Here is a 26170-nt window from a genome sequence, read left to right on the forward strand (position 1 = left end):
TTAGTTGGGTTCAAAAGAGAATTTAAAACATTTATTTGAGTTAAAATAATAAACTCCCTTATATACTATATAAAACTTTGTGTTATTTTTTCATTCAAAATTCTTCTCGCACTTTTATAAAGGAAACAGTATTCACGCTTTCTATTATATTCAACTAATAACTTTTTGAGATTATTGAAATAATAAATAATAGGTAATTGACTTTTTATATAATTTAAATTTATCGAAATTTAAATTTACCGATAAAGTCAGCAATACATTAATACCTGTATTAGTAAATTTTTTTACCTTTCTTTCTTTTATCCGAGCAAGCCATTTTAAGCAAATTAATAAATAAATTTAACATCAATCATCTGGTCTCCATAAAAAAAAAAAAAAAAATCACTGGAAAAACTTAAAGTCAACTTTAAAATTTCTTATGTACATTTTTATGAAATTCTTATCTTTTAAAATGATAAAAATTCGACAAGCAAAATATAAAAAATTACGAAATATGACCAAATATTGGCTTTAGATCCACTGTAGCATTTTTTCCTTAAAATCTCTCGCATTTTGTGGACTTATGTTCTGCATTGAGTATGCAGAAGTTTGCCATTTTAGGGTTATTTGGCAACGCCGATAACCTAAAATCGAAAACTTTCATGTCTCTGTTATTGTCCAATAAGAGATTCTCTACCTATAAACTTTCTCTCTTATTACTTACCTCGATGTTCTCTTTGTTAATTTTTTGCTTGCTTTGTGTGCGTGTGTGTGCATTTTTTTATTATTAAAGATTACAGTAGAATCTTATTTATATATAAATTTTGACGTATTTCATTAAAATTAATTTAAATTACGCTAAATCAGATTGAATTATTTTTTATTAACTACATGCCATATCGAGTTTATTTTTTTGAAAAAAAAAATGTTTGACCTCATTTTCGTTTTATATGTACTCAGACTTAGTTCTATATGTGTATAATATTTAATATATTTTTAAGAATCTTCAACTAAAATTATAAAATATAACTATTTAAACTTATATAACCCTCAGCCCAAACTATTCTACTCTTCCTCAACACAACCGCCACCAAGACTCTTCGTGATTCTCCTCTTTCAAACTTCAAGAGCTTCAGCATATGTTAAGAACTTTTTAACTTGATAGTTATTAAAGTGTTTAATTAAATTTTAATTTCAATCAGGAGGTTATTAAACGTTATTATTCACTTCGGTTAAAAAAGTTAATTTAATTAATAATTTTAATCACTTGTAATTAATAATTTAATTAAAAATGTAATTGGAATCTCATTCGGGTCGGTTACACGGAAGTAGAGGCCCGACGAGTCCGGGTCTCGCAAATAATGTGAGCCCATGGAGGCGGTAAGTCGCGTGTCTAATTTTCCAGTGTTTCTTATAAATCAAATTAAATAATTGCGTCATTAATAATTTATTTTTTAAAAAAAAAATAAAAAAATAAAAAACCTTGGGCAGGGGGTAATTTCAGTCGAAGTCGAGGTTTTCCTTCCGAACAGCACAATTTGTGTGACTGGATTTTCGGTTATCCTGAATTACTTGTGAGTGAAAAAAATTATCTGGAGGGAGAAAATTCGGATGGAAGTGAAAAGAGTTCTTACAATTTGAATCAAGATCTCTGTGATTTTTCCGATCATTAGCCGAAACGATCAGTCGAAAGTTGGAGTAGATTTTTGAATTTAAGAGGAAGATGAGGAGTTGCGAGCTTTGCGGCCGCCTCGCAAGAGCGTACTGTGAATCCGACGAGGCAAGTTTGTGTTGGGAGTGTGATGAGAAGGTTCATGGAGCTAACTTCCTGGTGGCGAGACACTCGCGGATTCTTCTCTGCCATGTCTGTCAGTCTCTTACTCCTTGGAATGCTTCCGGTTCTAAGCTCGCTCGCGCGATTTCCATCTGTGAGAACTGTACGCACGAAGATGATGGTGTAGATGGCGAAGCGACGGAGACAGAGAATGATGATGATGAGATCACTACGGAAGATGATAGCGAGCAGAAAGAAGGGGAAGATGGAGAGAATCAAGTGGTTCCATCGCCTGCAACCACAACCACACCACCTGCTGCGAGCTCTTCCAGTAGTGATTGACTCCACGATCACTAGATTTTCACTTAACCAAACAGTTTCAGCGACTTCAGATCCTCCTTCTCAGGTATGTAAAATTTTCCTCTGCTTTGATATTCTTTCACTTTACTTCGTTGTGTTTTTTTGTTTTCCCTCAAAAGCAACGAAACACGAAGTTCCTGTAACACTTGAAGCTTATTTTCCTCCGTTTTACTTCCAAATGGTTCCTTATATTCCACTATCTCCTCTTAATTTATTTCTCATTGATTTTCTCTGGCTGTTAATTGTTTCGCTTCCTAATGATGATTTGCTTTTGAATTTCTTTGAAGTTTATGGATCTTGATGTGATTTCATTCTCTGACTTATTTTTATTCTGTAGTCTAATTTATGGATCTTAATACTTATATTCCTTCATCAGAGTTTAGTAGGTGATTTCAACCGTTCATAATATCCAGTGAAGTACATTTCATAGTCGGCGACTCAGGGGAGTTGGTGCAGGCATGGCGGTGAAAACCGTGAAGTAATATTTTGTTGATCCACAATTTTGCGGAAGCTATTCAAACCATGCTTGAAGTTGATTTGGAGGGTTCACCAGCCAACTACAGTCAAGAATCTTGATCCTTCGAGGTACTGTTGTCGTCGGACTTGATGGTCCATAGATATTTCATTGACAATTTACTTGTTCTAACAAATCACAGGCAGCAATTGATCTATGATTACATATTACCTTCACTTTTAACATTGTAAAATTGATCAGACTTCATTTTTTTTCCTCCAAAGTCCTGATAATTTTTCTTTGAACAAATGAAGATAGTTGGGTTTTGTTAGTCGTTACTGCGGCGTATTTCATGCGTGGTTTGGTAATGGAGTCGGTTATACCCCGAATTGGGTAATGAATAATGATTACTGGGTTGTCTAGATAAAAAAATCTGTGAGCGTTTATGACCTCCACCAAGAGTTTATTATAAACAAATTTTATCAGATAATATTATTTAAAACTTACATGTTCCATGGAAGGTGGTCGCCCATCACATCAACTGATCTGGGTAATGCAGACTTTGTTCTGCGTATTTTTGCTGAATAATACAGTTATATATATATATATATATTCTGATTTAGTTTCTTTTTAATCTTATATCATTCATTTTTTGTGTATCATATTAGGATTATATTAAAAAGATATTGTAGTTTCATTTTAAAGAAGTTGAACTAAAATCAATTCTAGAAATCAATGCTATGCTTTGATGGGTATGAGTAATTAAACTCTATTGCAAATTTAGAAACTTACTTTTTGTCATTTCATGGTTAATCGAGAGACAAACTTGAGGCTGTGGTTGAGACTGACAAATAGAGGAGGGAGGGAGAGGAGACGTTTGGTGCCCACATTTTGTCTCCTTAAAACAAATAAACACAGATGTAGCCTAGCGTATATAGTTTATATTCCTTTTTATTATACCATACATGGGGAAAAAATGAGCCATACGTTTATAATAATGTTGACTGGATTGTTTGAAATGAAAAAAGAATGGCTCGGGAGAAAAGAAAAGAAAAAAAAAAAAAGAAAGATATTTTAAAAAGAGGAAAGTGTTTGGTTGTGGTGGAGATTTTGTTGATTTCAATTTTATTTGTGTGGTGATGATTGTGTGTGGGCCGTAGGAAATATCTTATGAGGTCCTTCCTTCATCTTAGGACTCTCCCAACATTTTCTAATACTACTTACCACTACCTGACAGTGACTTTTATTAGTACCATAAGTCTTCTGTTGTGTTACCTTGTAGTGTTTTTTTCTAAAGCAATATCCAACATGTATAAATTGGTAACTTACGGACTAAGCCACAATTGAGTCAAAAACTGGGTGAATTTATAATTTTTTATAATTTACTCTTATGAATGCTCAATATTATATTGTTGAAATATATATTAAAAAAATAAAATACTCTCATGAATTTCATATGCTTTGAATATAACACTAAATTTAAATGTAAAATCATGAGAGTATTTTTACTTAAAACTTTACAGAGTTATAAATTTAAGATACAAAAGTTTGATGGGTATTTATCTACAACGAAAATTATTCTCCTGAATTTCATATGGTTTTAATACAAAAATAAATTATATTTTAATTTGTGTTACATATATGATGGTACTTTAAATAATTTTTTTTTATAGTCGTATTAAAATAACACAATTTGTAATTGATTAAATTATTATTTTAATTAAAATTTTATAGATAATTGGTATATATATTTTGATTAGGTTGTGAAGTAATCAACTGAAATCTTTTAATTAAATTATAAAACTAAGTGTATAACTCATTAAGAATATATATATATTAAATTTCAAGAAAATATTTAAAAAAACAAAAAAAAAAATACCATTTGGAAATTTCTAATTTTCATTTATATTTTGTTATTCTTTTTTTCTCTAAAATAATTTCCACTAATTCTTATTTCTAAATGGGCTTGTGTAAGAGCTATTGGGCTTCTCTGGCTATTCATCAAATGGCCATTGGATTAACTTTGGGCCTGAAATAAATAGTATAAAACAAATTTAATTATTACAAAAATAAATAAATAAAACAGCCAACACAAAAATAAACTCCTCATACCGATTTAATTGTTTCACAAAATAAATTTAATAGAATTAGTACAAAAATAGATAGTATAAAAACTAGATGTGTGTTTTTATTTTTATATAAAATTGAAAAAAATCTCAGTAAATCATTATTAACTTGGGTTTTTAAAAATATTTACTAATATTCTTATTACAATTATTATATAAATAAAAAGAAAAATAAAGGTTGAGAAAAGCAGGTTTCCTTAGTAAGACTTAAGAGTTGTAGCAGCTAAAAAGGCAAGCAAACATGGAACAAGATGCGTTCTTTTCTCTAATCTACTCTTTCCTTCCACATTCCTCCGCTGTATTTTGTGGACAACAAATTTCTTACCTTTTTTTTTTTTTTTGAAAGTTTCGTGAAACAATTAACCAAAAAATAAATAAAATCAGCCACCCAAATTCCAAGAATCAGAATCCTAAACCAGATTTTACTACCCACTACGATTTTTCTTTCCTCTTATACATATTCCCTTCATAAAACAGATTCTTTGTTTTTATTATTTATTATTATTTTTTGTTAAAGTTCTGAAATTTGCATGCGATGCAAATCAAACCCAATAAGAAAAGGATTAGGGTTAGCGTTTAAGCCTGGTCATCTCGCCGTTGGTTCAAAGCTTTTGTATTTTTACATATAAAAATTTCATAAAAGTCCGCCTAGCTTGCTCAATAGTTACCTCAAACTCAATCTGGCTACAGACAGGTAACTTTCCTCTGTCTTTTCTCCTCCACCCACCTCGCGTTTTTCCTCTCTTTTCAATATTTATCTACCCTTTCTCTTCACTTTTATTTATTTGGTTTTATCTGTTGATCTTAGTTCCGCTGCAAATAAAACACCATTTTGTAGTTTTTAATATGTTGCACGGTAGGTTTTTTCTTTTCTTTGTCTCCCTTCCATTATCTCTTCAATTTTTTCATAGTTGATTAATATTTTCTCTGATGGGTAATCTGTTTTCTTCGATTTTGTCTTTGATTTTTCCTTAGTTATTAATATTTTCTCTGATGTGTAATCTGTTTTCTTCGATTTTGTCTTTGATTTTTCCATTGTTATTATTTTTATGATATGGATGTTTCTGGATTCGTACCAGATTTGATTGGATAGAGTTGCTTCTTGAATTTATTAAGATTCGTGTATTGTTAAGATAAAGTTTTGTTTTTCCTCGAATGTTTCTTCTTTTAATTATTCTTGGCGGTTAATCTATATTTAATGTGTTGATAGGGTTTATATCCATAGGTTGGAACGGAGAATTTGTTGTCATTGTCTTATTTCCTTTTCCACGATGTGGGTCAATGCCTCAAATTTTTCCTTTTCTTTCATTTTTAAGAGAATGATTTCTAGTTAAGCTTGACAAAGTTGAATAAAGACTGGAACATCAGTAGGGTTAAGGAGAAAGTGACAGATTAAATTTAGGATGTAATCATGAATTTTTGATATTTCTTTCTCCTTCTCTCCGAATTCTCCACATTCAGATGTTTCTGCCTGCTGCTAAATTCACTAGTTTCTTCCATTTTTGGGTTGGTTTTGCAACCAAAGACAGCCGTTATCCGTATGCTTGCATGTATGTGCATTTTGAAAATACTACGAAAAATATTGGGATGACAGATCTAAGATCAACATCTCTCAATTTGAGCTAGATCCAACGATGACAAGAACACACTGAGTTACCATGAGCCATGCCTGCACCTGATCCTTGCATATTTGTTTCGATGTTCATAAGCCGTTTCCTTTATAAACAGAAACAAAGGTGAAAAAAAAAAAGAGAAACTAAGTCACATTAAACATAACTGGGTAGAGAGGGGTGTAGTAGGAAATTAACAAAAAGCAGATAGATTCTCTGGTTCCGGCTAGGGAATCAGGGGTTCATAGCGAGTGATTTGAGAAAGGGGCAAAGTTCTTGAGGGTTCTGAGAGGAGAAAACGGAGGCCAAGTGTAAGAGACCATAGGAAGAAGAAGATTGGAAACTTAAAATTTCAAAAAAGGAGGAAAAGAGATCTATTGAAGAAGGGGAATCCTCAGAGTCGTTCAGAGAGAAAGGAGAAGTTTTTTGACAAACTGAGGAGAGAATTGAGAGTTTCTGAGGGATTCCTTTCTCTTCTAATAAATATCCAAAATGGTATCTAATCGTCGATTGGTTATCTAAAGAAGGAATTTCTTGTGTAGAATTTACTGGTAAAACCTCCATTCTTTTGTTTTGGGTACTGTGGAATTTTTCTTTATTCAGAAAATGTAGAATGCTGAAACAGTTTCTGATTTCTTGCAATAGACTATTTGAATATGTTTATATGCTTCTGCATGCTTGAGGATATGGAATAGAAGGTCGGATGGAGGAAAGTTAGTATCTTGAATATGCTTATGACCTTCTTGCCAAAATACCTCAGAGAATAATGATTTATTTTTGAGTTTGACTAGCTCATGAGGATACTGCCTCATGCATGTGTTCCATCTGCTTGGTTTAATTTCTTTCCATGCTTGCTTGTGGAGTTTTTGTTAAGATATGTCTTGATTTTGCACTATTAAATACCAGTAAACTTTCTAGATGCTACGATTGTTTATTTTGGGATCCTTCTAAAGTTGCTATATATACATATATATTTACTTTGCTAGCAAAACTGCATGATTTAGAACTGTGTGAGATTTGGGTTGTATTAGGGCCTGAGATTTGAGAGAGAGAGAGATTCATATATGATTTTTAAAATTCTTCTAAGTTAATCCAATATCCGTACCTATTATATTAGGCGTGACACCAGTAAATCTTGTGTCATTTGCTTTTTTTAATTAAATTTTGTGTCTTTTGTTTTTTTTACTCAACAACTACTCGATTAAGTCACTCAGTCGCATATAGAGTTTGATTACGTTTACAGTTGTGTACCTTTCCTAGGCTAGGTTGACTCTCCTTTATCTTACCTCTGTATATCTGCCTGACCGGTGGGCTAGTGTTTAGGCACCTTTTGTGTGGCAAGTTAGAATTCTCTTGGTTAGGATTATGCCTACACAGTCTTAAACTCATAAACACCTTATTGTTATATCCGTGTCAAACTAGAAAAATAAAATTAAAAGGTCAAGGCTGTAGAACTGGGTAGGCATACTTCTCCTTTGCTGTAAGAGTTTGAGTTCATTAGATCATAATGCTTGAACTTGCATTTTATCCATAGTTGTAAACTAGGCACTCTGTGCAGCGACTAATACAGCTTTAGTAATCAGTTGATAAGGATGTTTGTGAATGTGGGTTTCTAATGTTGAAAATTTTTTGTATACCAGAAGTAAGATTTGATTGGACAAAGTTGCACATTGAATTAGTAGGATATTATTGTTACAATTAAGTTAAATTTGTCCCGTGAATGAGTTTGATTATGCTTTTTGATTAATCTATAATTTATTGGGTTGGTTGTGTTCATATCAATAGGTTGAATCTTAGAATTTGTTTTGTCATTGTGCAGTTTCATTTTTAACGATATGGGTTTATTTTTTAGATCAATGCCCCATTCGTTTTCTTGTTTTCATTTTGAGAGACCATTTCTACTTAATCTTGAGAAGTTTGAAGAAGATATTGAGAAGTTGTGGAAAAAAGGAGTACAATAGGGCTGAGGAAGAAACTCATAACTTTATGGCAGACTGAATTGAGGACACAAATTATGAATTTCTGGTTTTCCTTTAACTCTTCTTCAGATTCTCCACCATATGCAGTTTTTTTTCATGCTGCCAAAATTACTAGTTGCTTCTGTTTAGTCTTGTGTTTTTGCAATGAATTACCTCTGCTACACATATAAACATATTGATGTGGAACCCGGGATTAACAACACAAATCAAAACCCTGCATATACATCAACAACCAAAAACTCAAAACCCTAAGTAAACCTCCTTACTTGACCCGCACTCAACATGGAAGTGAAAACTAAGTTTATAGGGAAAGAAACAAAGAATTAGAATTGAAAAGACGTCATGAGACTTATCTCGATAAGCAATTCCAATTTCTAGCGTAAAAAGTCAGTCGAAAATCCACTCATTCACTTTTGAAAGTTTGAAAGCTTAAAACAAGAATATCTGGATTTTATCATTGTAAAATTTTTGAATGCCTACAACTCTCAATTAAAGGCCTATTTATAGTGTAGGCCATGTAAATAATAAGAAAAACAATGTACTAAATTAATGGCAAAATTCCATAAGAAAATAAATATAAAGTAGAATAGAAAAACTAGCAAAATTAAGATGATTGCTTTCTAGAATAGGATAGATATGATCTCTTTTTAAATAGACAATATCTTAATTAATTATGGAGATGATTGATGGAAAAATTAAGAAAGATTATGACCAGCTTGGGAAAGGATTGACTGCTTTCATAATCTCCCCAAAATCCATGAGATTCAATCTCCCATCAAGGCGTGAGGTTTGTTTTCCTCTTTCTCTTGATCTCCCATGCGGTTTAGGAAGAAAATCCACTCCTTTGCTGATTCCTCTCATGAAGAAATTCTTTTCCTTTCCTTGCTCATATCACATATGTACATGCATTTTGAAAATTCTTGGAATGATACTTTATGAAACTTAAAAAAGGGAATTTCTTTGTGCATTTTGTATAAGCTTTTTTCTTTGTTTTCTGGCATGAAATGCTTCCTCTTTGTGGGAAAGGTTGATTATGCATGAGGAAAAAAAGGATAAGTTAGCAGGCAGCATAGGTTGATATTGCTTTACATTTGTTGATCGATTGAATATTCTTCTTGATCAGCCCCCAATCATGATTTTGTTATATCAATTCATTGTTTGATTTAAAGTGGAAATGACTAAATTAACACTCTATTACCTTTGATCCCTTTTCCCTTAACTTTTCAGGCCAGAATCTCTTATGCATGTTTGCAATTGGGTTCACTTAATTGGAAAAGTTTTTCCACTCTGGCAGCTACAGCAAAGTCAAACTCTTCTCGCACCTCTAAGAGGGTGTGGGGTGACAACGAGGGAGTGATTGCACTTTGTGTTTTGAGAAGATCGAGATCATCACACATTTGGAGGTTGTGCCGTGTTTCAGAGGGTCTGTCACTTGACTATGGCTAAGGACAATGTTGTGTGAAAACCCTGGAAGCTTGATGGTATCTTGTCCTTACGTGTTAACCGAGTCTTTGTTTCAGGCTTCTGGACCTTGATGTGAAGAATTGTTTATCCCGCTTACTCTTTGTTTCTTTTTTTGGCATAACATAAAAAATAGCTTGTGTGGATGTAGCTCTGGTCTGCATTAGCACAATGGTTAGGTTTTCATGCTTCAATGGTCATATCCACTGCCACAAACCAAAGGTAAGCGTAATAATTGCCTGCAGTTTGTTGTTTCTTAAAGTTCTGGATGCTTTTTTGACTCAATTTCTTTTTCCATCAGAAAACTGTCCAACATTCTGTTGAAGCCATGCAAAAAACTTCTGAAGATTTTTCTCAAGTTCAAGACCCTAAGAGCTTGAACTCATCCTTCCTCAAGGCTGGAGATTCTCAGATCGGTTACGCTGCAAAGCTTGCAAGTTTAGATTCTGTTCAGCATGGCTGGAAATCCGAGGAAATAAAAGGCAAATTCTATTTGGAGGGTGACATTGGGGTTAATCAAATAACATGCATCAAGAAAAGTCAGTCCCTGGGAAGTGAACTATATCGGGAAGGGAAAGCTCCTCGTGAAAATGATGTGGACAATGTGACAGATCAAGGATTTTCTTCCGAGTCTAATGAGCAAAATGACAGATCAAGAATTTGCTTGGATGGCAGCAAGTATCCAGGGGAGAGTCCATCTACTCAGTATCAAATGGTTCCAACCTTAGAATCTGGTTTTGATTTAAGTCCTGACCGAGTAAATAATGAATGTATTTTCTCAGTTGGAGATGCTCAACATTCTGAAAAGGAAAGCTGTCAGTATTCTGATTCTCCATTAGCTGGTGACCATGCAAATGACCCTGGGAACCATGCACCTCATACTCGATCAGTGATGGTGAAATCATGTTCTATGCCAAATATTGTTGATACTGTACCTGGTTCTCAAGGACCATCTTGTTTTTCTTACCTGTCACCTAAGGCAAGATCTGCTGATGATCTTCATGTTCTAGACCTGCACCGGAGGGAGAACTCAGTTCATGAAATTGAGATAGAGGTGAGGCAAAAACAAGGAAGAGGTGATATCATACCTAACTCTGGAAAAAATCATTTTGAAAATTTTATAGATGATGGTTATGATCCTTATGATTACTCAGCTTTAGTTAAAGACTGGATCGTGCCAGTTTCAGAAGAAATAGGCTCTGGAAAAAATCAAGGAGAGTCTTCATTCCAGAAGGGGGATGAATTGTCTAGCAAGGACTTCAAGATTAAGAGAATAGAGGAGTGGGTTAATGATCTTCAACATTGCACTGCGCTGGTGGAAACAACTGAATTACCAGATGAAAATGTTCAGGTTAAGCGAGAACCCATTGTCTTGAATGGTTCCACCACTACTAAAGGGGATATGAAGACAACTCCTGGTATGGAAGCTGCCAAAAAGTATATATCTTCTTTGAGTGCCTCAGCCTCCATAGCGCAGCTTGCCAATCATGGCTTGGTTGTGATCCCTTTCCTCAGTGCTTTTGTAAGCCTGAGGGTGCTCAATCTATCAGGAAACTCCATAGGTTGGTAATCTGGCAGAAGCTTTTTCTATGGTTCTTAATTAGTTAAGCTATTTGCTTTGTTTTCAACATACTTATTTATTTGTAGCAGCAGGTTTAACCAAACTTGGTTTGGTAGTATTATATAAAAATGAAGTAATGCATATTCTATTAGTCTTGGTTTATAAGTAGTTATCTGTTCTCTTTTTCAGCAAGAATAACTGCTGGTGCTCTTCCTCGAGGCTTACACATGTTGAACCTGTCAAAAAACAATATATCCACCATTGAGGGTTTACGTGAACTGACTCGACTTCGTGTATTGGACCTGAGCTACAACCGAATTTTTAGAATCGGTCATGGTATGTGATATGTAATGTATGTTTGTTTTTATATTCTCTCTAGAAAGTTATCTTTTTTTTACACCTCTACCCCTATACGCCAAACTTTGTGGCTTTTAATTTCCTTATGCAAAATTTCTTTTGTAATAGGTTTGGCTTCTTGTTCATCTCTGAAGGAGTTATACTTGGCTGGAAACAAAATTAGCGAAGTAGAGGGCCTTCATCGTCTTTTAAAATTGGCTGTTCTTGATCTACGTTTCAACAAAATCTCTACCGCAAAATGTCTAGGTCAACTTGCTGCAAACTACAACTCCCTGCAGGCCATCAGCTTGGAAGGAAACCCAGCCCAGAAGAATGTTGGAGATGAGCAACTGAAGAAGTATTTACAGGGACTCCTTCCCCATCTGACTTACTATAACCGGCAGCCCATTAAAACCAACACCCTGAAGGATGTGACAGAGCGATCTGTTCGGCTAGGCATCAGCAGCCATCAGTTTGATCGCAGCCTTAGGTCAGAAATCAAGGCTGCAAGGAAAAGTAGCTATGGTGTGGCTGTCCGCAGACCATCACCATCTTCTGCAACTCATGGTCGTAAAACCCAGGCGTTGGATTTCCCAAAAAGGTCCAAGGGCAGGCATGGACATGGGCGCCTTCCTCCTAGTGGAAATAGAGCAACTGCTGATCACCACCACCACTATTTTGACTTCAGTAGCAAAATCCAGAACTTGAGGTCAGAGCTATCCATTCGCAGGAGCCGAAGTGAGGGAACTTTGGGGGCACCCTGAGATGATTTGATTTGCTTTATGCAGTTTGGTTTATTCTGGTTTAGTAGTTGGTTTTCTTTGGCAATAACAATAATTTGTTTTTTTTGGTTTTGTTGAAGTAGATTCCCAGACTAGTATCTCTTTGATTTCTTTTTTCGTTGTGTTGTCTGCAGTATGCTTATCCTCCATGGTGTTATTGGAAAACAATTGTAAGCCAATGTGGAATAAATCCTTTTGAAGCTTCTCTAACTCTTTAAGTTTGATCGTTCTTTAACTTTCTGGGAAGTTGATCATTTGGAAATTTTTTCCCCTTCCAAATCGAGATACTCTCTTTCCCCATGGAGGCAGGTGAATTTTTGTCTTTGCCAAAATGTGTTTGATTCCATTTTCCAGCAAACTTGTGGCAAATTTTTAAGGAAAAAAAAAACCTTTTTCTCCTACATATTTCTCCCATAACTAATCACATTTTGTTTTGTATTTTAAACATAAGCTATCATACATATGGTTCAAATTGAGATCACCAATGTGGAGGTGACCGGCACTACCTGTCCGACCAAACGTCGATGATTAACCAATCAGTTTTATAATTAAAATGAGAAGGTTACAATTATGTTCTTGTCGTACACAAGTTTGGAGACCATACAGATTTTAATGTACAACAATGCACGAATACTGCAGATGCACACAATTCACAATAAAAGAAACCACTACGAACTCCACTTTACAAATGTTCATCACCCAAACTGAATTTCTTTGCCTTCTTAAACTTGTTTCCCAGCCTTCAGCTTTTGCCTTCTTACTCTAAGTTGATCATGTTCTCCACAGGATTGATGTAGGGAAACCATTTCAGTTCTTTAGCTAATAATAAAAAATATACCAGTTTATACAGCAAAGCAAATTGGAACTGTAACATAACCAGAATTCGTAAAGTACCTGAAGTCAGGAATAGCTTGCCACTGCTTTAAGCATCCACGGGCATCTACTGTAAACAAATGAAACTGGTAAGATGGAAATACTAGACAACATCTCAGAAAAAGTTAGCAGTAAACTTTTAAACCCTTCTCATGTATGAAAAAAACAAGAAGATAATCATAACCCATGACTCCATGATGTTTTAATTACCCAAAACTGTTGTAAAATAAGATTGTGACCTCCATAAATGTAACAATAATCTATGAGGGAAGCATAAGTATTTAGATGCTAAGGCACACAGATTACCTTCTACTTCATACAACCTATGGAATAACGTACACCAACAACTTAACTTTTCATGGTTGACACATCATTGAGATTGAATTTAAATAGAGCGAGCCTTTGCAACTGCCTTCTAAATTTTCTTTCTGAGTATTTTTTTTCTCTAGATAAGCTTATTAACATATTTTAACAAGTGGCTAAGTCACATCCAAAACTAAACTCCCACTCAGTACTAATAGGAAAATAACCAGTGAGCTAAGGCTCATTAAGAGAATGTATATGGAACCTTGATTGTTTATTTACATGGAGCTAGTGAAATTCATTTTCTTTTTCGGCATCACAGGACTGTACAGAACCTCAATAAAATATTTAAGACATGGCAGCAGTACGGCTTGAAGAATTAAAGAAACACTTAAGAATCCTTTCTCAGACACAGGATTAATTAAGCAGTTGGGCTGCATCTCTCTCCTACCATCCCACCCTTCTATCCAACGCTGGTGTTGATGTTCTAGTTAATGGTGAAGTGGATGACAGTTCATCCCACCACATTGATGGGTGGTCAAGGTCACAATACACTTTTTCCTTTCTTTGTAAGGCTCACATGACATGCTAAAGGTCCAAGTACAATGAATCCAATCATCTACTTTACCAGCACATAATTCACATGCTGCTACCCAATTCACTCCGGGGAAAATTTAGGACTTTTCAAAACAGACCAACTTTTTCTTTTTTGAAATAAAAGCACAAAACAAAACAACTCTTAAAAGATTGAAGTTTTTATCATCCAGAAATCGTGTAATCCAACAGCTTAGATACCCAGAATTCAGATAAAGCAACAATTACATATCAGTAATTCACCAACATCAATATGCTAATTCAGCAAAAAATTAGAAAGCTCCCAGCAAAAATTCGCATCATTGAAGCCATCAACACTTGTGTATAATCTAAACAGGCTTGAATCTTTTGAATATGTAAACAGGCTTGAGTATTTAAATAGAAGTAAAGAAATAAATAAACATTAGAACAAAAGCAAAACTCACTTTGAACAGCTCTAATCCTCAGCGTCATGATACTCCTGCTCTTCCTCGGGCAAGGGATGGAGCTCCGCGTCCTCGCCAACTAGTGTTGAGGCAACCTCGGAAGAACCCCGACGGCCATCCTTGTCCTCGGAAGACCTGACCACGACGACAGGGCAAGCACAGTGTTGGACGCAGTAGTCGCTGACGCTACCAAGCCGGCCAAGCTTAGAGCTAATCCTGACAGCACCAAAACCCCTACTCCCCATTATCATCGCGCTCAACCCTAACCTCTCGACCTCCAAACACAACCTCTCCTTCATATCATGATCCTTGACAATATGTATCTTGAACGGAATCTGCGCGTCCACCAGCGGCTGCGCTAGCGTATTAGCCTTCGTCGTCGTGAAGTTATCGAAGTCATCCTCAAGCCTCTGATTCCTCTCATGTTCATCAGCAGTTGTTGCGGTGGAATCGTCATGATTACGATTGCTGTTGTTATTGATCTCAAGCTGGATAGCACCCCAGTCGGCTCCGTAGAGGACGCTGGTAGGGCGAACGTGGAGGAGGATAACAGCGTCTCCGGGGCGGAGATAGTTCTGTACGGTCCATCGGACGGCGTAGGCGCTCTCGTCGCTTAGATCGACAGCGATCGCTATTCGCCTCTGAGCTCCGGAAGTTGGAGTCAGCGTGGTGAGTGAAATAGATGGGGAGGAAGGCATGAGACGAATTGGCGGCGGCGCCGGAACTGGAAGGTCCGGTTCCGATGAGGAGTTTTGGTTCATGGAAATAATAGAAAGTAGTTCTGGGTTGTGGGAATTGCCTGAGGAGTTGACTTGAAAATGAAGGGGATGGAGGGAAGTCAATGTTTTATAGCGGGTTGCTTTTAAGGCCCAAACCCAATTGATTCAACAAGCCCAAGCCCAAAACCTTTTTTTGAGGATAATATTATTTATGACGTTTGAGGTGACGTAATAAAATGTATTATTTAAATAAATATAAAATGTGGGGAAAAAACAAACTATAAAAGAAAAAGTCAAGCAAGAAAAGTTTGGTTGACTCGTAGGAGTCTTTAGCTTCTCTTTGGGGGTTGGCATTATTGTACAACCATTTTTGACTGTTTCTCCCTCTTCAGTCTCCTCTTGTCTCTGTTTCTTACATTTTTTCTTGGTATATATATAGTATATTAATTATTTGTTCAGTGACATATCTACCCTGTAAAATCAGTTGAGTTTTACCCTGTGATGAGCCATGGATACCAGAAACAATCCATGGTTGGTGCTTGAATGTGTTCTCTTCCTCTGTTTCTCTCTAAACTCTCATGTGTCTTATGGAGCTGATACGATCTCTGGTAACCAGTCTCTCTCCGGCGACCAAACTATTGTCTCTGTCGGCGGCATCTTCGAACTGGGTTTCTTCAGACCAGGTAACTCCTCAAAGTACTATATAGGCATGTGGTATAAGAAAATATCAGAGCAGACGATAGTTTGGGTGGCAAACAGAGAAACACCTGTGTCTGATAGATTTTCTTCCGTTTTAAGAATCTCGGATGGTAATTTGGTTCTTTTTAATGAGTCCCAAGTGCCAATTTGGTCAACCAATGTGAACTCTACCGTTCAAGGTGGTAGAGAGGCGGTTTTGCTTGATGAAGGAAATCTGGTTTTGAGAGCTGGGTCTGATTCTTCAAAACCCTTGTGGCAAAGCTTTGATTATCCCACTCATACCTGGCTGCCTGGTGGTAAGATTGGGTTGAACAAACGTAGTGGAGAAAATCAGCTTCTTACTTCATGGAAGAATACTGAAGATCCTGCAACAGGTCTTTTCTCTCTGGAGCTGGACCCAGATGGAAGCAATTCATATTTTATATTGTGGAATAGAACCAAGCAGTATTGGACTAGTGGAGCTTGGAATGGAAGAATCTTCAGCTTGGTTCCTGAAATGAGATCCAATTATATCTATAACTTCAGCTTTGTGACCAACGAGAATGAGAGCTATTTTACCTACTCTCTTTACGATTCTTCGACCATTTCTCGATTTGTTATGGACGTCTCAGGTCAAATCAAGCAGCTTTCATGGTTGGAGAGTACAAAGCAATGGAACTTGTTCTGGTCTCAACCCAGGCAACAATGTGAGGTCTATGCTTTTTGTGGATCATTTGGCAGCTGCAGTGAGAAATCTCCTCCTTTCTGTACTTGTTTGACTGGTTTCGAACCAAGATCGAAGAAAGACTGGGACTTGGCAGATTATTCTGGTGGTTGTAAGAGGAAAACCAGTCTGCAATGTTCAAATGCTAGCCTTGCTAATGGAAAAAGAGATGGGTTTTTAGAAGATGTCAACGTGGATTTGCCTGAAGATCCTCAAACTGTTGTAGCAGGAAGCCTTGAGCAATGTGAATCAACCTGCTTGAATAACTGTTCTTGCGAAGCTTATGCTTATGAAGGCGGCCAGTGTTCGATTTGGACTGGAGGTCTCTTGAATTTGCAACAACTTGCAGAAAACAACAGTAAAGGAAGAACTCTCAACATCAGGCTTGCAGCTTCAGAGTTATCGAGTCATAAAAATAATAGAAAAGTTGCGGTTATTGCTGCTGTCGTTGGCTCTGTGGTGATAGTAGCTATTCTAAGTATTTTAATGTTGGTATGCTTGATGCGAAGAAGGTCAAGTATGAAAACAGCGAAAGCAATGGAGGGTTCGCTCACGGCCTTTGCATTCAGAGATTTACAAAGCGCAACCAAAAACTTCTCTGAGAAATTGGGGGGAGGGGGTTTTGGTTCTGTCTTCAAAGGAACCTTACCTGATTCTTCTGTCATAGCTGTGAAGAAGCTTGAGAGCATAAGCCAAGGTGAGAAGCAATTCCGAACAGAAGTCAGCACAATTGGGACAATCCAACATGTTAATCTTGTTAGGCTGCGTGGATTCTGCTCAGAAGGAACTAGAAAGTTGTTGGTCTATGATTATATGCCAAATGGTTCTTTAGGTTTCCATCTTTTCCGTGGAAAGGATTCAAAAATTTTGGACTGGAAAACAAGATACCAAATTGCACTGGGGACAGCCAGAGGTTTGGCTTATCTACATGATAAGTGCAGAGACTGCATCATTCACTGTGATATAAAGCCAGAGAACATTCTCCTAGATGCTGAACTTTGTCCAAAAGTGGCTGATTTTGGCTTGGCAAAGCTTGTTGGACGTGAGTTCAGCAGGGTCCTGACAACCATGAGAGGGACAAGAGGGTATCTTGCACCAGAGTGGATCTCAGGAGTAGCTATAACAGCGAAAGCTGATGTCTACAGCTACGGTATGACGCTTTTCGAGGTTGTATCAGGGAGGAGAAACTCTGAGCAATCCGAGGATGAGAAATCTAGCTTCTTCCCGACTTTGGCTGCTACCCTGATAACACAAGGGGGTGATGTCCTTTCTCTCTTAGACAGTAGGCTGAATGGAGATGCTGATGCAGAAGAGCTTGAAAGAATTTGTAAGGTAGCTTGTTGGTGCATCCAAGACGACGAAAATCACAGGCCAACTATGAGTCAGGTAGTTCAGATCCTAGAGGGGGTTTTGGTTGTTAACCTCCCTCCAGTTCCCATGTCTCTGCAAGCGTTTCTATACAACGAGGAGCATATCGTCTTCTTCACTGAGTCATCCTCCAACCAGACTTCACAGGGAACAGCTAATTCTTCAACTACCCAGTCTAAGAGCAGTAATACGTAATCAAGAAGTTCATCAATCAGGGAGAAGCCTAAGCAAAACTAGCTCTATACCAATTTGGTCGTCCGTATATGTATATATGTTTTTGCAATTTCTTCAAGTGAGGGTATAAAGTTCTACGAAACTCGCTTGCTTGTGTTCCCAGGTAGCATGTTTTATTTATATGTCAAAAGGATCCTTAATTTCATTTTTGAGATCATACGTCTTTATTCTGTTTGTTTCCCCTTATGCTTATTCAGTTTAACAATATATATTAATATTTAGTATGACTTGATTAAATCGTTATGATCATCATACGGCATATTGGCTAATGCCATTTCTGTATTTACAAGCTTTGCTTATTCTGTCATCTCTTACTGTTACAAAATTGAATTCGTTGTATCATAATAGAAAGAAAAGAATTGATCTTTTAAGCTGTATTTTTAGGTTTTGCAGGAAGGAGATATGCTCAATATTATATATACATACATATATATATATTGAGGAAATATATGATCATCAATTTAACCAGGTAGTGTTATAGAAGAGTAAAATTATACTGTTAGAGCTTTATAAACTAAACGAGCATTATATCAGGAACTATTTGAAAGTGAATGTTAATTGGTACTATAAAACGATGAGTAATCTATACAAACTGAAAGATATCTCCTCTTTACATCATATCTCAAGAGATTCTTCTAATTGAAAAAGATGCAAACTAAATTGGACCAGATGTAAAACTAAAACTCCCTTTATTTTCTTCCAAGCTATACATCCTCCTCCTGTTTCCTACAATCTACAAAATAACAGTAGAACACAGGCCTATTTCATTACATTCCTCTTTCAATCTTCCCAAAATTCAGTACAGAGTGTATTAACCCAAATCAACAAAAACTACATCAAGATTCACTCTCTTCGAAGAATTTCACGCAACAGAGCTACTAGTGTTTCCGAGTAACAAAGAACCCATAATCTGGCTGCCGATTAGACACCTTCACATTATTTTTGTAAACTTGTCCTCTGGAAAATAGTAACCCATTTTTCTCCAAAATTTGTACTTGTTCAATGAGAAATTCAGAACTGTTCAAAGGCATAGATTCCTTCAAAGAAGATTTGAGAGGCATCCCTGCATCAAACCAGCACTCACCCTGGCACATAAACAGCATGTCAACTACTTCAGTTGTACCTTTCAGATTAATTGTTCTCCAAATGGATGAATGGTGTTTTAAAAGGTAATTTACGTAAATCTAGCATTGAGATAACCCATTTAAACTTGGACATAAGAATTTAGTATATAATTGCTCTTGTGATTAAGTCCTTCCACGTAATCCTTCCACTACTGATTCGCAATCACTCTGAACAATCTGACACTTAAGTTCAGATTGGTTCGTTTCATATTTCATTTCAATTGATTCCTATACATAATTATTTATATTAATCTTGGAACATAGATGCAAAAAGTAATTTTTATATTTTCAAATGTAAGAATCAGAAATCCCATCCCCAAATATTTGAAGGTTGGGGTAGGGATAGCTCAAACATACAAATCATGTTCTTATCCTCTATTTCAAGACTAGTTTGAATATTCAGTCTAGGAATAGTTAGGAATAGAATAGGAGTTAAAGATTATCTTACTGATATACATTTAAATCAACAGTTCAAGAAAAGATATTTTAGAGACCTATTTCAGACATGATGGAAATACACAGATATGCCTAGACTTAGAAACATCTTTGGTCTTTAGTTACTGATTCAGATTCCAGCTTTTGACTTTTCAACACGAAACATGACAATTATTGTAGAAATATTAGGAGAAAATCTAGCAGAAAAAATATGCAGAAATATTAGGAGAAAATCTAGTAGAAAAAATATGCAGAAATATTAGGAGAAAATCTAGGATTTAGATTTGATATTAAAATGCTAAATAGAGGAAAGTTTCCTACGTCTTTAGAAGTATATTTTCTGTCATATTCTGGGGATTACTGATTTGGTATCCACCCCTGTAAATAATGTAATAGTATAGAAGGAAACTATGAAATAAAATTTACAGCTTTCTTCAATGATGATCTGACAAAGTTAAAGACGACAAACTTCTACCTGTGTGTTGTAGCTCTGAAGTCCTACTACAGGGGGGACAATACAAAATGCTTTCTTCTTAAGAGAATCATCGGAAACACCTCTTTGAACCAAATATCCTAATGAGTGCTAAGTCAAGAATGATGCACGAAACACTCCATCTGGAATCTGATATATTGGATACCATGCCAGTGAAAACCTGAATTGAATCTTCTGGGTTTATTTCAAATTCTATAAATTAAATATAGTGAAAGCTAACAACTTTCAGCACTTACCAAGATGCAGGGTGCAGATCCTGCAGTCTCAGAGATTCTAACTTTGATGGATCGCCAAATACTTGACAATCAGATCTTCCAGCATCAATGAGCTCCACAATTCTGCATTTATCCTTACAAATTATCCCCAAAATCTAGAAAGTAATTGAAACTTGGAGATTAAAATAAACATAGCATAAAATAAAAGAGGACAGGATACTCTTATTACTGTTGACTGGTGTCTGTGGGTAGTTGTAAGGATACAGTCAAAGAAATTTCTTCTTCAATTCATGTGCTGAAACAGCCTATATCAGCATTAGTGACCCTTTAGTAAAATTGCTCTATGTTCCAAGCACAAAGCTAGATTGCAGTGTCAAACACTACGAGCAAACATGTGCCGAGTTTTTATAACAAGGTTAACAATCTTACTACGTTTCATACTACAGCTATTTAACTAATTGCCTACAGTCTATTGATAAGTGCTCAAATATCAAAGCAACATACAGAAAATAGAAAAAAAAAAGTTCTTACTTCAAATGAAGAGGCTTTCTTTGGTGAGGCTGCTTGGATTCAAAAAATTCAAATACGAGCTCGGACTCACCCAGCATGAGAAAACCTCAGATAAAACAAAAGGCTCCTCAAATGAGTGAACTACTTGTTCGTGCATTTCAAGGTTGATTGGTTTTCCATTTCTTCTGCAACAACTAGAAAGATTGCGATAGCCAAACAACTGAACAGCTGAAAGGAGAGGAACAAAATAAGCACGGAATGGCATTGGTTCTTTTAAAAGCTCCTCGAAGTTACGAGAGGTTTTCACTTTAATTTCTGGGCCATAGTTTCCAGGTTCCTCATACCAGTTCCAAACAGCATTGAGAGATACATCAGGTATCTGGTGCTTACAGAGCATCATAGGTGGCTGCTGACTATCCGAGCAAACCACACATCCATTTTCTCCACTCAAAGAACCAATAACTGGAGCAGCGGCAGGAAGGAATTTTTCAAACTCTGCAACTGGATAGCCAGTGACATGCTCAAAGCTCTCAGATGCTAATTGTTCTTTGTAAGCAGCATTTAGAGCTTCTGTAATCATCTCTGAGCCAATCATGTACTGGGAGGAATCTTTTGGTTTTTTTTTATGAGCTATACCATCATCTTCGTGTTTGACAAAATAGACTTCTTTTCTGGCACCCGTAAATTCACATTTTCTCGCTTCACTTTCATCTAAAGTTTATTTGTCACCTGATACCTAGCTGGTACTGTTGGAATCACTTAAAGTAACAGATCCATAGAGTGTAACCTCATTTCCTTTCAAATTGCTATTACTTTTCTCTTTTGACAAAAGTAACGAGCTATTGGGTAGTACATTGCAAGTCCTTATAGAACTAGTCCCTTTACAAGACTCCTTCAAACCAACAGGAACCCACTTCTTTGCACTCACTCAAGGATATACTGTTTTTAACTTTGTATTCATTGCGAACTTTGAATCTTGAGTATAATGGCACGAACTGAAAGGCAGCATCAGGGTTAACGAATGCATGGTTCAGCACTGGTATTTTCACCCAATTGTATTGTGCACGCCAACCACGAACTGGTACCTGAAATCTTCCTGGGTATGGCATATTTTGGTGCCCACATGCAGAAGCAGTAGGATGTGAAAGCAGGCAGTAGGAACTATAGTTTACTATATGCTGGCTCCTGAAGATTGGTCTTCCTGCAGCATCTCTACCCCAGTAATGGTGCTGTTGAAAAGGAACCTGAAATAGTCCCTTTTGAGGAAACACAGGTTTGCCATGGAGCTCAACTACCCTTCGTCCATAAACCACGGGTCCTTTCATGCTAGTATTGTTGTTCCTGTCCATAGATGAATCATTTGATTGCATTTCAATTTTCTCACAGTGTTCTGTTTCCCATCGACCCATTTGATATGACAATGAACTATATGGGGAATGTCTCCCTCGCCTCTGCCAAGGTTTCCACTGAGAATAACCAACATATCTCTTGTGCATTGCTGGATCCTAATTTGAGATCTTTTTTGTTCCATGGGCAGCAGTATTCAGTTTTGAAGAGAAAATCATGGGGTTGGGCAATAGTCCTTCACTTGAAAACGAGTTCTCCTCAACCTTAACATTCATCTTCGTTGAGCTTACTTTCCTCTCCGCATAATTATAAACTGATTTGTTTGCCTTGTGGATCTGCACTTTCCTTGTACTCCTCTGACTTGTTTGCTCCGCCAGGTGACCACTCTCCTTCCCTTTCCATATGTAGGTCTTGTTGCTAATCTTGTTCACCTTAATATGGTGAGATCTTGAGTTTTTGCTTTCTAAATCATTAGTTGATGGTATAGACTCAGCATTTTGTACACTATGAAACTGACCACTGGGTCTAGAATTTGCATTGCCAGTACCTTTTGTATCTTCTTCCCCTTGAATGCCTGTATTTGAATGGTTAATGCAGGCGTTAGCTTTACCACTTGTTGGGATATCCTCCTTTGTTATCTGACAGGATTACATTGCATTAGCTGCCTGAAATTTTGATTGTGTTGTATGAGTCAGATAATTAGGGGCTCCTTTTGCTGGCTTTCTCTCCTTTCCAGTTCTCTTCATTTTCTTCTTTTCCTTATTTGAAATATTCTGAATACCCAAGTTGCTGCCATTCAAATTATCCAGTTAGTTACACAAGGGCATAAATGGATCACTAAGGCCGTTGTAAGGAAGAGGAAAGGATCCAGGATTTACTGATTTTTCATTATGCTTGACATCTGATAATCAACTTATCTTGACTGCTCGTGTACGACTTGAAAACCGAGGGGAGCAATTTAGAATATGGACAGCAACTTTCAGTCTCTATAACCAATCTGCTCAGACAAAAGAAAAATCTGAAAGGAAAGATGCAAGCTTTCAGATAAGAGCGATCCTGGGTTTTGAAAAACACACAAAAAACAGAGATTTAACATCAAGAATACACCTTATTTGTTAAACAAAACAATGAAAAAACATGAGACAGGTTACATGAGTTTAGTAATAGCAAAACCAAGTCAAAAGGCTTGGAAGAAGCAATCATCCAGAGTGTATAAAAACATAAAACATTAGCAATTATTGGTTGGAAGATGAACAATCGCTGACTAAACACAACAAGCATTCACATTAGAATATATGTCCATACTTAACTTGTCTAAAAGTAAAGACCCATATGTATTGTTCCAAAAGACTGAATTAGAATCATTTAAACTGCCAAGAAAGCTCAGAGGAGTAACCAAAGAAATGAAGTTAGATTATCCAGAAGGAAGAAAAATGTCAAGAAAGATTAACCCAGAACTCAATACTTTGTTAAGGAATAAACTTTGAAGACAACCCAAAAGTGTTGGTTCATTTCCTCCAAAAATGATTGAAAAGAAAGCACTAAAGATCAAGGAAAATGGGTCTGATAAGTTTTGTTTTGTTGATCTGATGTATTATTGATATTCAAAAGGCTATTTAAAGCCAAAAATTACAAGAGTTGTAGTTGTACACTGATACACAAATTTGAATAGTAGTGAGAAGCTGACATAGTAGACGATTATGTGCAAATAATATTTATATTTATCCCTAATACTCCCCCTCAAGTTGGAGCGTGAGGATTCTTAACACCCAACTTGCTCAATAATGTATGAAACTGTTAGCGTTCAAGAATGTTGTTAGAGTGAAGTTGCAGCAGAAAAACAAAGACAACTTTATAGAGAACTTCAGTTTTCATTGAATTCAAAACATACATTATATAGATTTAAAATTAACTAACCACTAAATTCATGATCATAAAAATAGAGCATGATCACATGATAAATCAGAAAATAATAAACTCCTAAAAGATAGGAAACACTACTTTGAAATTTTCAAATTTAAACACAAACAGATTTACTGATGTGACAGCCATCCTAAACACCACTTCTAACACTCCTCCTTGTTTAGATGTAGCAAACTCCAAGTTTCTTTCTGATTGTTTCAAACTTACTAACTGGCAGATGGTTGGTAAATACATTTGCTACTTGATCATCAGTTTTGCAATAAACTAAGGTGACAAAACTATTCTTTTGCACTTCCCTCAAGAAAAATAACTTGATGTTGAAATGTTTAGTTTTGCCGTGGAAAACCGGATTGTGAAAGATAGCTATTGCAATTTGATTATCAACCAAGATCTATGTATCTTCTTTCTGCTCTAGATGAAAATCACTCAATATTTTTCTCAGCCACAAGGCTTGATTTACAGTAGTAGTTACAGCAATAAATTCTGTTTTAGCTACTATTGAGTTACTATTTCTTGTTTTTTCAAACTCCATGAAAAAACTCATGATCCAAAACTAAAACAGTACCCAGATGTACTTTTCATATCATCAATAGATTCTGCCCAATCACTATCAGAAAAATCAAACAGCTTGAATTCATTGATTTTCTTGAACTTGATACCAAAGTTGATTGTACCTTTGATGTATCTAACCACCCTCTTAGCAGATTTCAGGTGCATTTCACTTGCACAATGCATGAATCGAGATAAAATACTCACAACAATCAAGATATTAGACCTTGTTGCTATAAGATACATCAGACACCTATTCAGACTTCTAAAGTGTGCCTCATCTACTTTCTCAATTCCATCTTCCTTGCTTAGCCTTTCCTTTTGATTCATAGGAGTGTTCATTGACTAGCTATCTTCCATATGAAATTTCTTGAGAATTTCTTTTGCATCTTTTGACAAATGAAAATTTCATCTTGACTTTACTTAATCTCCATTCCGAGAAAATAAGTCATAAATTTAAGATCAGTCATCTCAAAAACTTTTATAATTTCCAGCTTAAATTCATAAATTAGAGTTGCATTGTTCACAGTCACCGAAAGATAATCCACGTAAAAAGAGATAATAAAAATATCAACATCAGATTGTTTGACATAAAGAGTGCACTCAGATAAACTTTTTCTTCTTCACATTTTTTCACAAAGCCTTCTGTTTGCTCAACATAGATTTCTTCTTCTAAAAGACCATTTAAAAATGCTGCTTTAATGTCCAACTGATACATTTTCCAGTCCTTTTGTGCTGCAACAGCAAGACAACCTGATGGTGTCTAGCCTGGCAACTGGTGCAAATGTGTCTGAATCGTCCACTCTGAAAATCTGGGCGTAACCTTTGACCACAAGCCTCGCCTTGTGCTTGTTGATGGAGCCATCAACATTGAGTTTGGTTTTGAAAACCCATTTCACTCCAATGATTTTTCTATCTGGAGGTCTGTCAACAAGCTGCCATGTATTATTTTTTTTAATCATGTACAAATCCTCTTTCATTGCAATCATCCATTTTTTATTCAGTTTTGCTTCATCAACACTTGCTGGCTCACACATAGCTATATTACAACTCTGATATATATCAGATAGTAAACAAATGCCTCTGATTGGAACATCATCTACAGCCTCATCCTCCCATTCATTTATGCCATGTTTGTCCCTTTCTTGGATGGGACAATGGATCTTCATCTCAGTTGAGATTGGATAAAAGTTCTTGTTTTCGGAGCAGTTCCACTTTTCACTTTCCATAAAGT

General features: G+C 36.0%; 4 protein-coding genes and 1 pseudogene across 14 annotated transcripts; 3 read left to right on the forward strand and 2 right to left on the reverse strand.

Annotated features, from left to right (window-relative positions):
* Positions 1-1477: 1477 nt before the first annotated feature.
* Positions 1478-2905, forward strand: LOC110816882 (B-box zinc finger protein 25-like). Its single transcript, XM_022045228.2, has 2 exons — positions 1478-2159; positions 2490-2905. Exon 1 carries the CDS (start codon positions 1703-1705, stop codon positions 2093-2095), a length of 393 nt encoding a protein of 130 aa, XP_021900920.1. The 5' UTR covers positions 1478-1702; the 3' UTR covers positions 2096-2159; positions 2490-2905.
* Positions 2906-4907: 2002 nt separating this feature from the next.
* LOC110816912 (Outer arm dynein light chain 1 protein) lies at positions 4908-12632 on the forward strand. 3 transcript variants are annotated; one of them, XM_022045260.2, is made up of 6 exons: positions 4908-5387; positions 9510-9763; positions 9880-9965; positions 10045-11305; positions 11494-11640; positions 11770-12632. In XM_022045260.2, the coding sequence occupies exons 3-6, from the start codon at positions 9915-9917 to the stop codon at positions 12402-12404; spliced, it is 2094 nt and encodes a 697-aa protein (XP_021900952.1). In that variant the 5' UTR covers positions 4908-5387; positions 9510-9763; positions 9880-9914; the 3' UTR covers positions 12405-12632. The 3 variants fall into 3 exon arrangements, with proteins under 3 accessions (XP_021900952.1, XP_021900950.1, XP_021900951.1); XM_022045258.2 differs by having other exon boundaries at positions 9510-9965; XM_022045259.2 differs by lacking the exon at positions 4908-5387 and adding an exon at positions 5395-5549 and having other exon boundaries at positions 9510-9965.
* A 315-nt stretch (positions 12633-12947) lies between these two features.
* LOC110816916 (universal stress protein PHOS32 pseudogene) lies at positions 12948-15442 on the reverse strand (annotated as a pseudogene). 7 transcript variants are annotated; one of them, XR_002540107.2, is made up of 3 exons: positions 14618-15442; positions 13317-13362; positions 12948-13184 (listed from the first exon to the last, which is right to left on the reverse strand). The product of XR_002540107.2 is annotated as a universal stress protein PHOS32 pseudogene, transcript variant X7 (transcript). The 7 variants fall into 7 exon arrangements; XR_002540105.2 differs by having other exon boundaries at positions 12948-13200; XR_002540104.2 differs by having other exon boundaries at positions 12948-13241.
* A 220-nt stretch (positions 15443-15662) lies between these two features.
* On the forward strand, positions 15663-18577 carry LOC110816915 (S-locus lectin protein kinase family protein). The gene has a single exon (XM_022045262.2). It carries the CDS (start codon positions 15845-15847, stop codon positions 18299-18301), a length of 2457 nt encoding a protein of 818 aa, XP_021900954.1. The 5' UTR covers positions 15663-15844; the 3' UTR covers positions 18302-18577.
* Positions 18578-18653: 76 nt separating this feature from the next.
* On the reverse strand, positions 18654-23323 carry LOC148266123 (uncharacterized). Of its 2 annotated transcripts, XR_015819489.1 has the most exons (4): positions 21139-23323; positions 20629-20730; positions 20375-20552; positions 18654-19425 (listed from the first exon to the last, which is right to left on the reverse strand). XR_015819489.1 is itself a non-coding variant. In XM_088221160.1 (3 exons), exon 1 carries the CDS (start codon positions 21710-21712, stop codon positions 21140-21142), a length of 573 nt encoding a protein of 190 aa, XP_088077286.1. In that variant the 5' UTR covers positions 21713-23320; the 3' UTR covers positions 18654-19425; positions 20375-20552; positions 20629-21139. The 2 variants fall into 2 exon arrangements, 1 of the variants encoding a protein (XP_088077286.1); XM_088221160.1 differs by having other exon boundaries at positions 20629-23320.
* Positions 23324-26170: the final 2847 nt, after the last annotated feature.

Source organism: Carica papaya, chromosome 5 (genome assembly GCF_054855325.1).
Source record: "Carica papaya isolate Zhongbai chromosome 5, ASM5485532v1, whole genome shotgun sequence".
NCBI lineage: Eukaryota > Viridiplantae > Streptophyta > Magnoliopsida > Brassicales > Caricaceae > Carica > Carica papaya.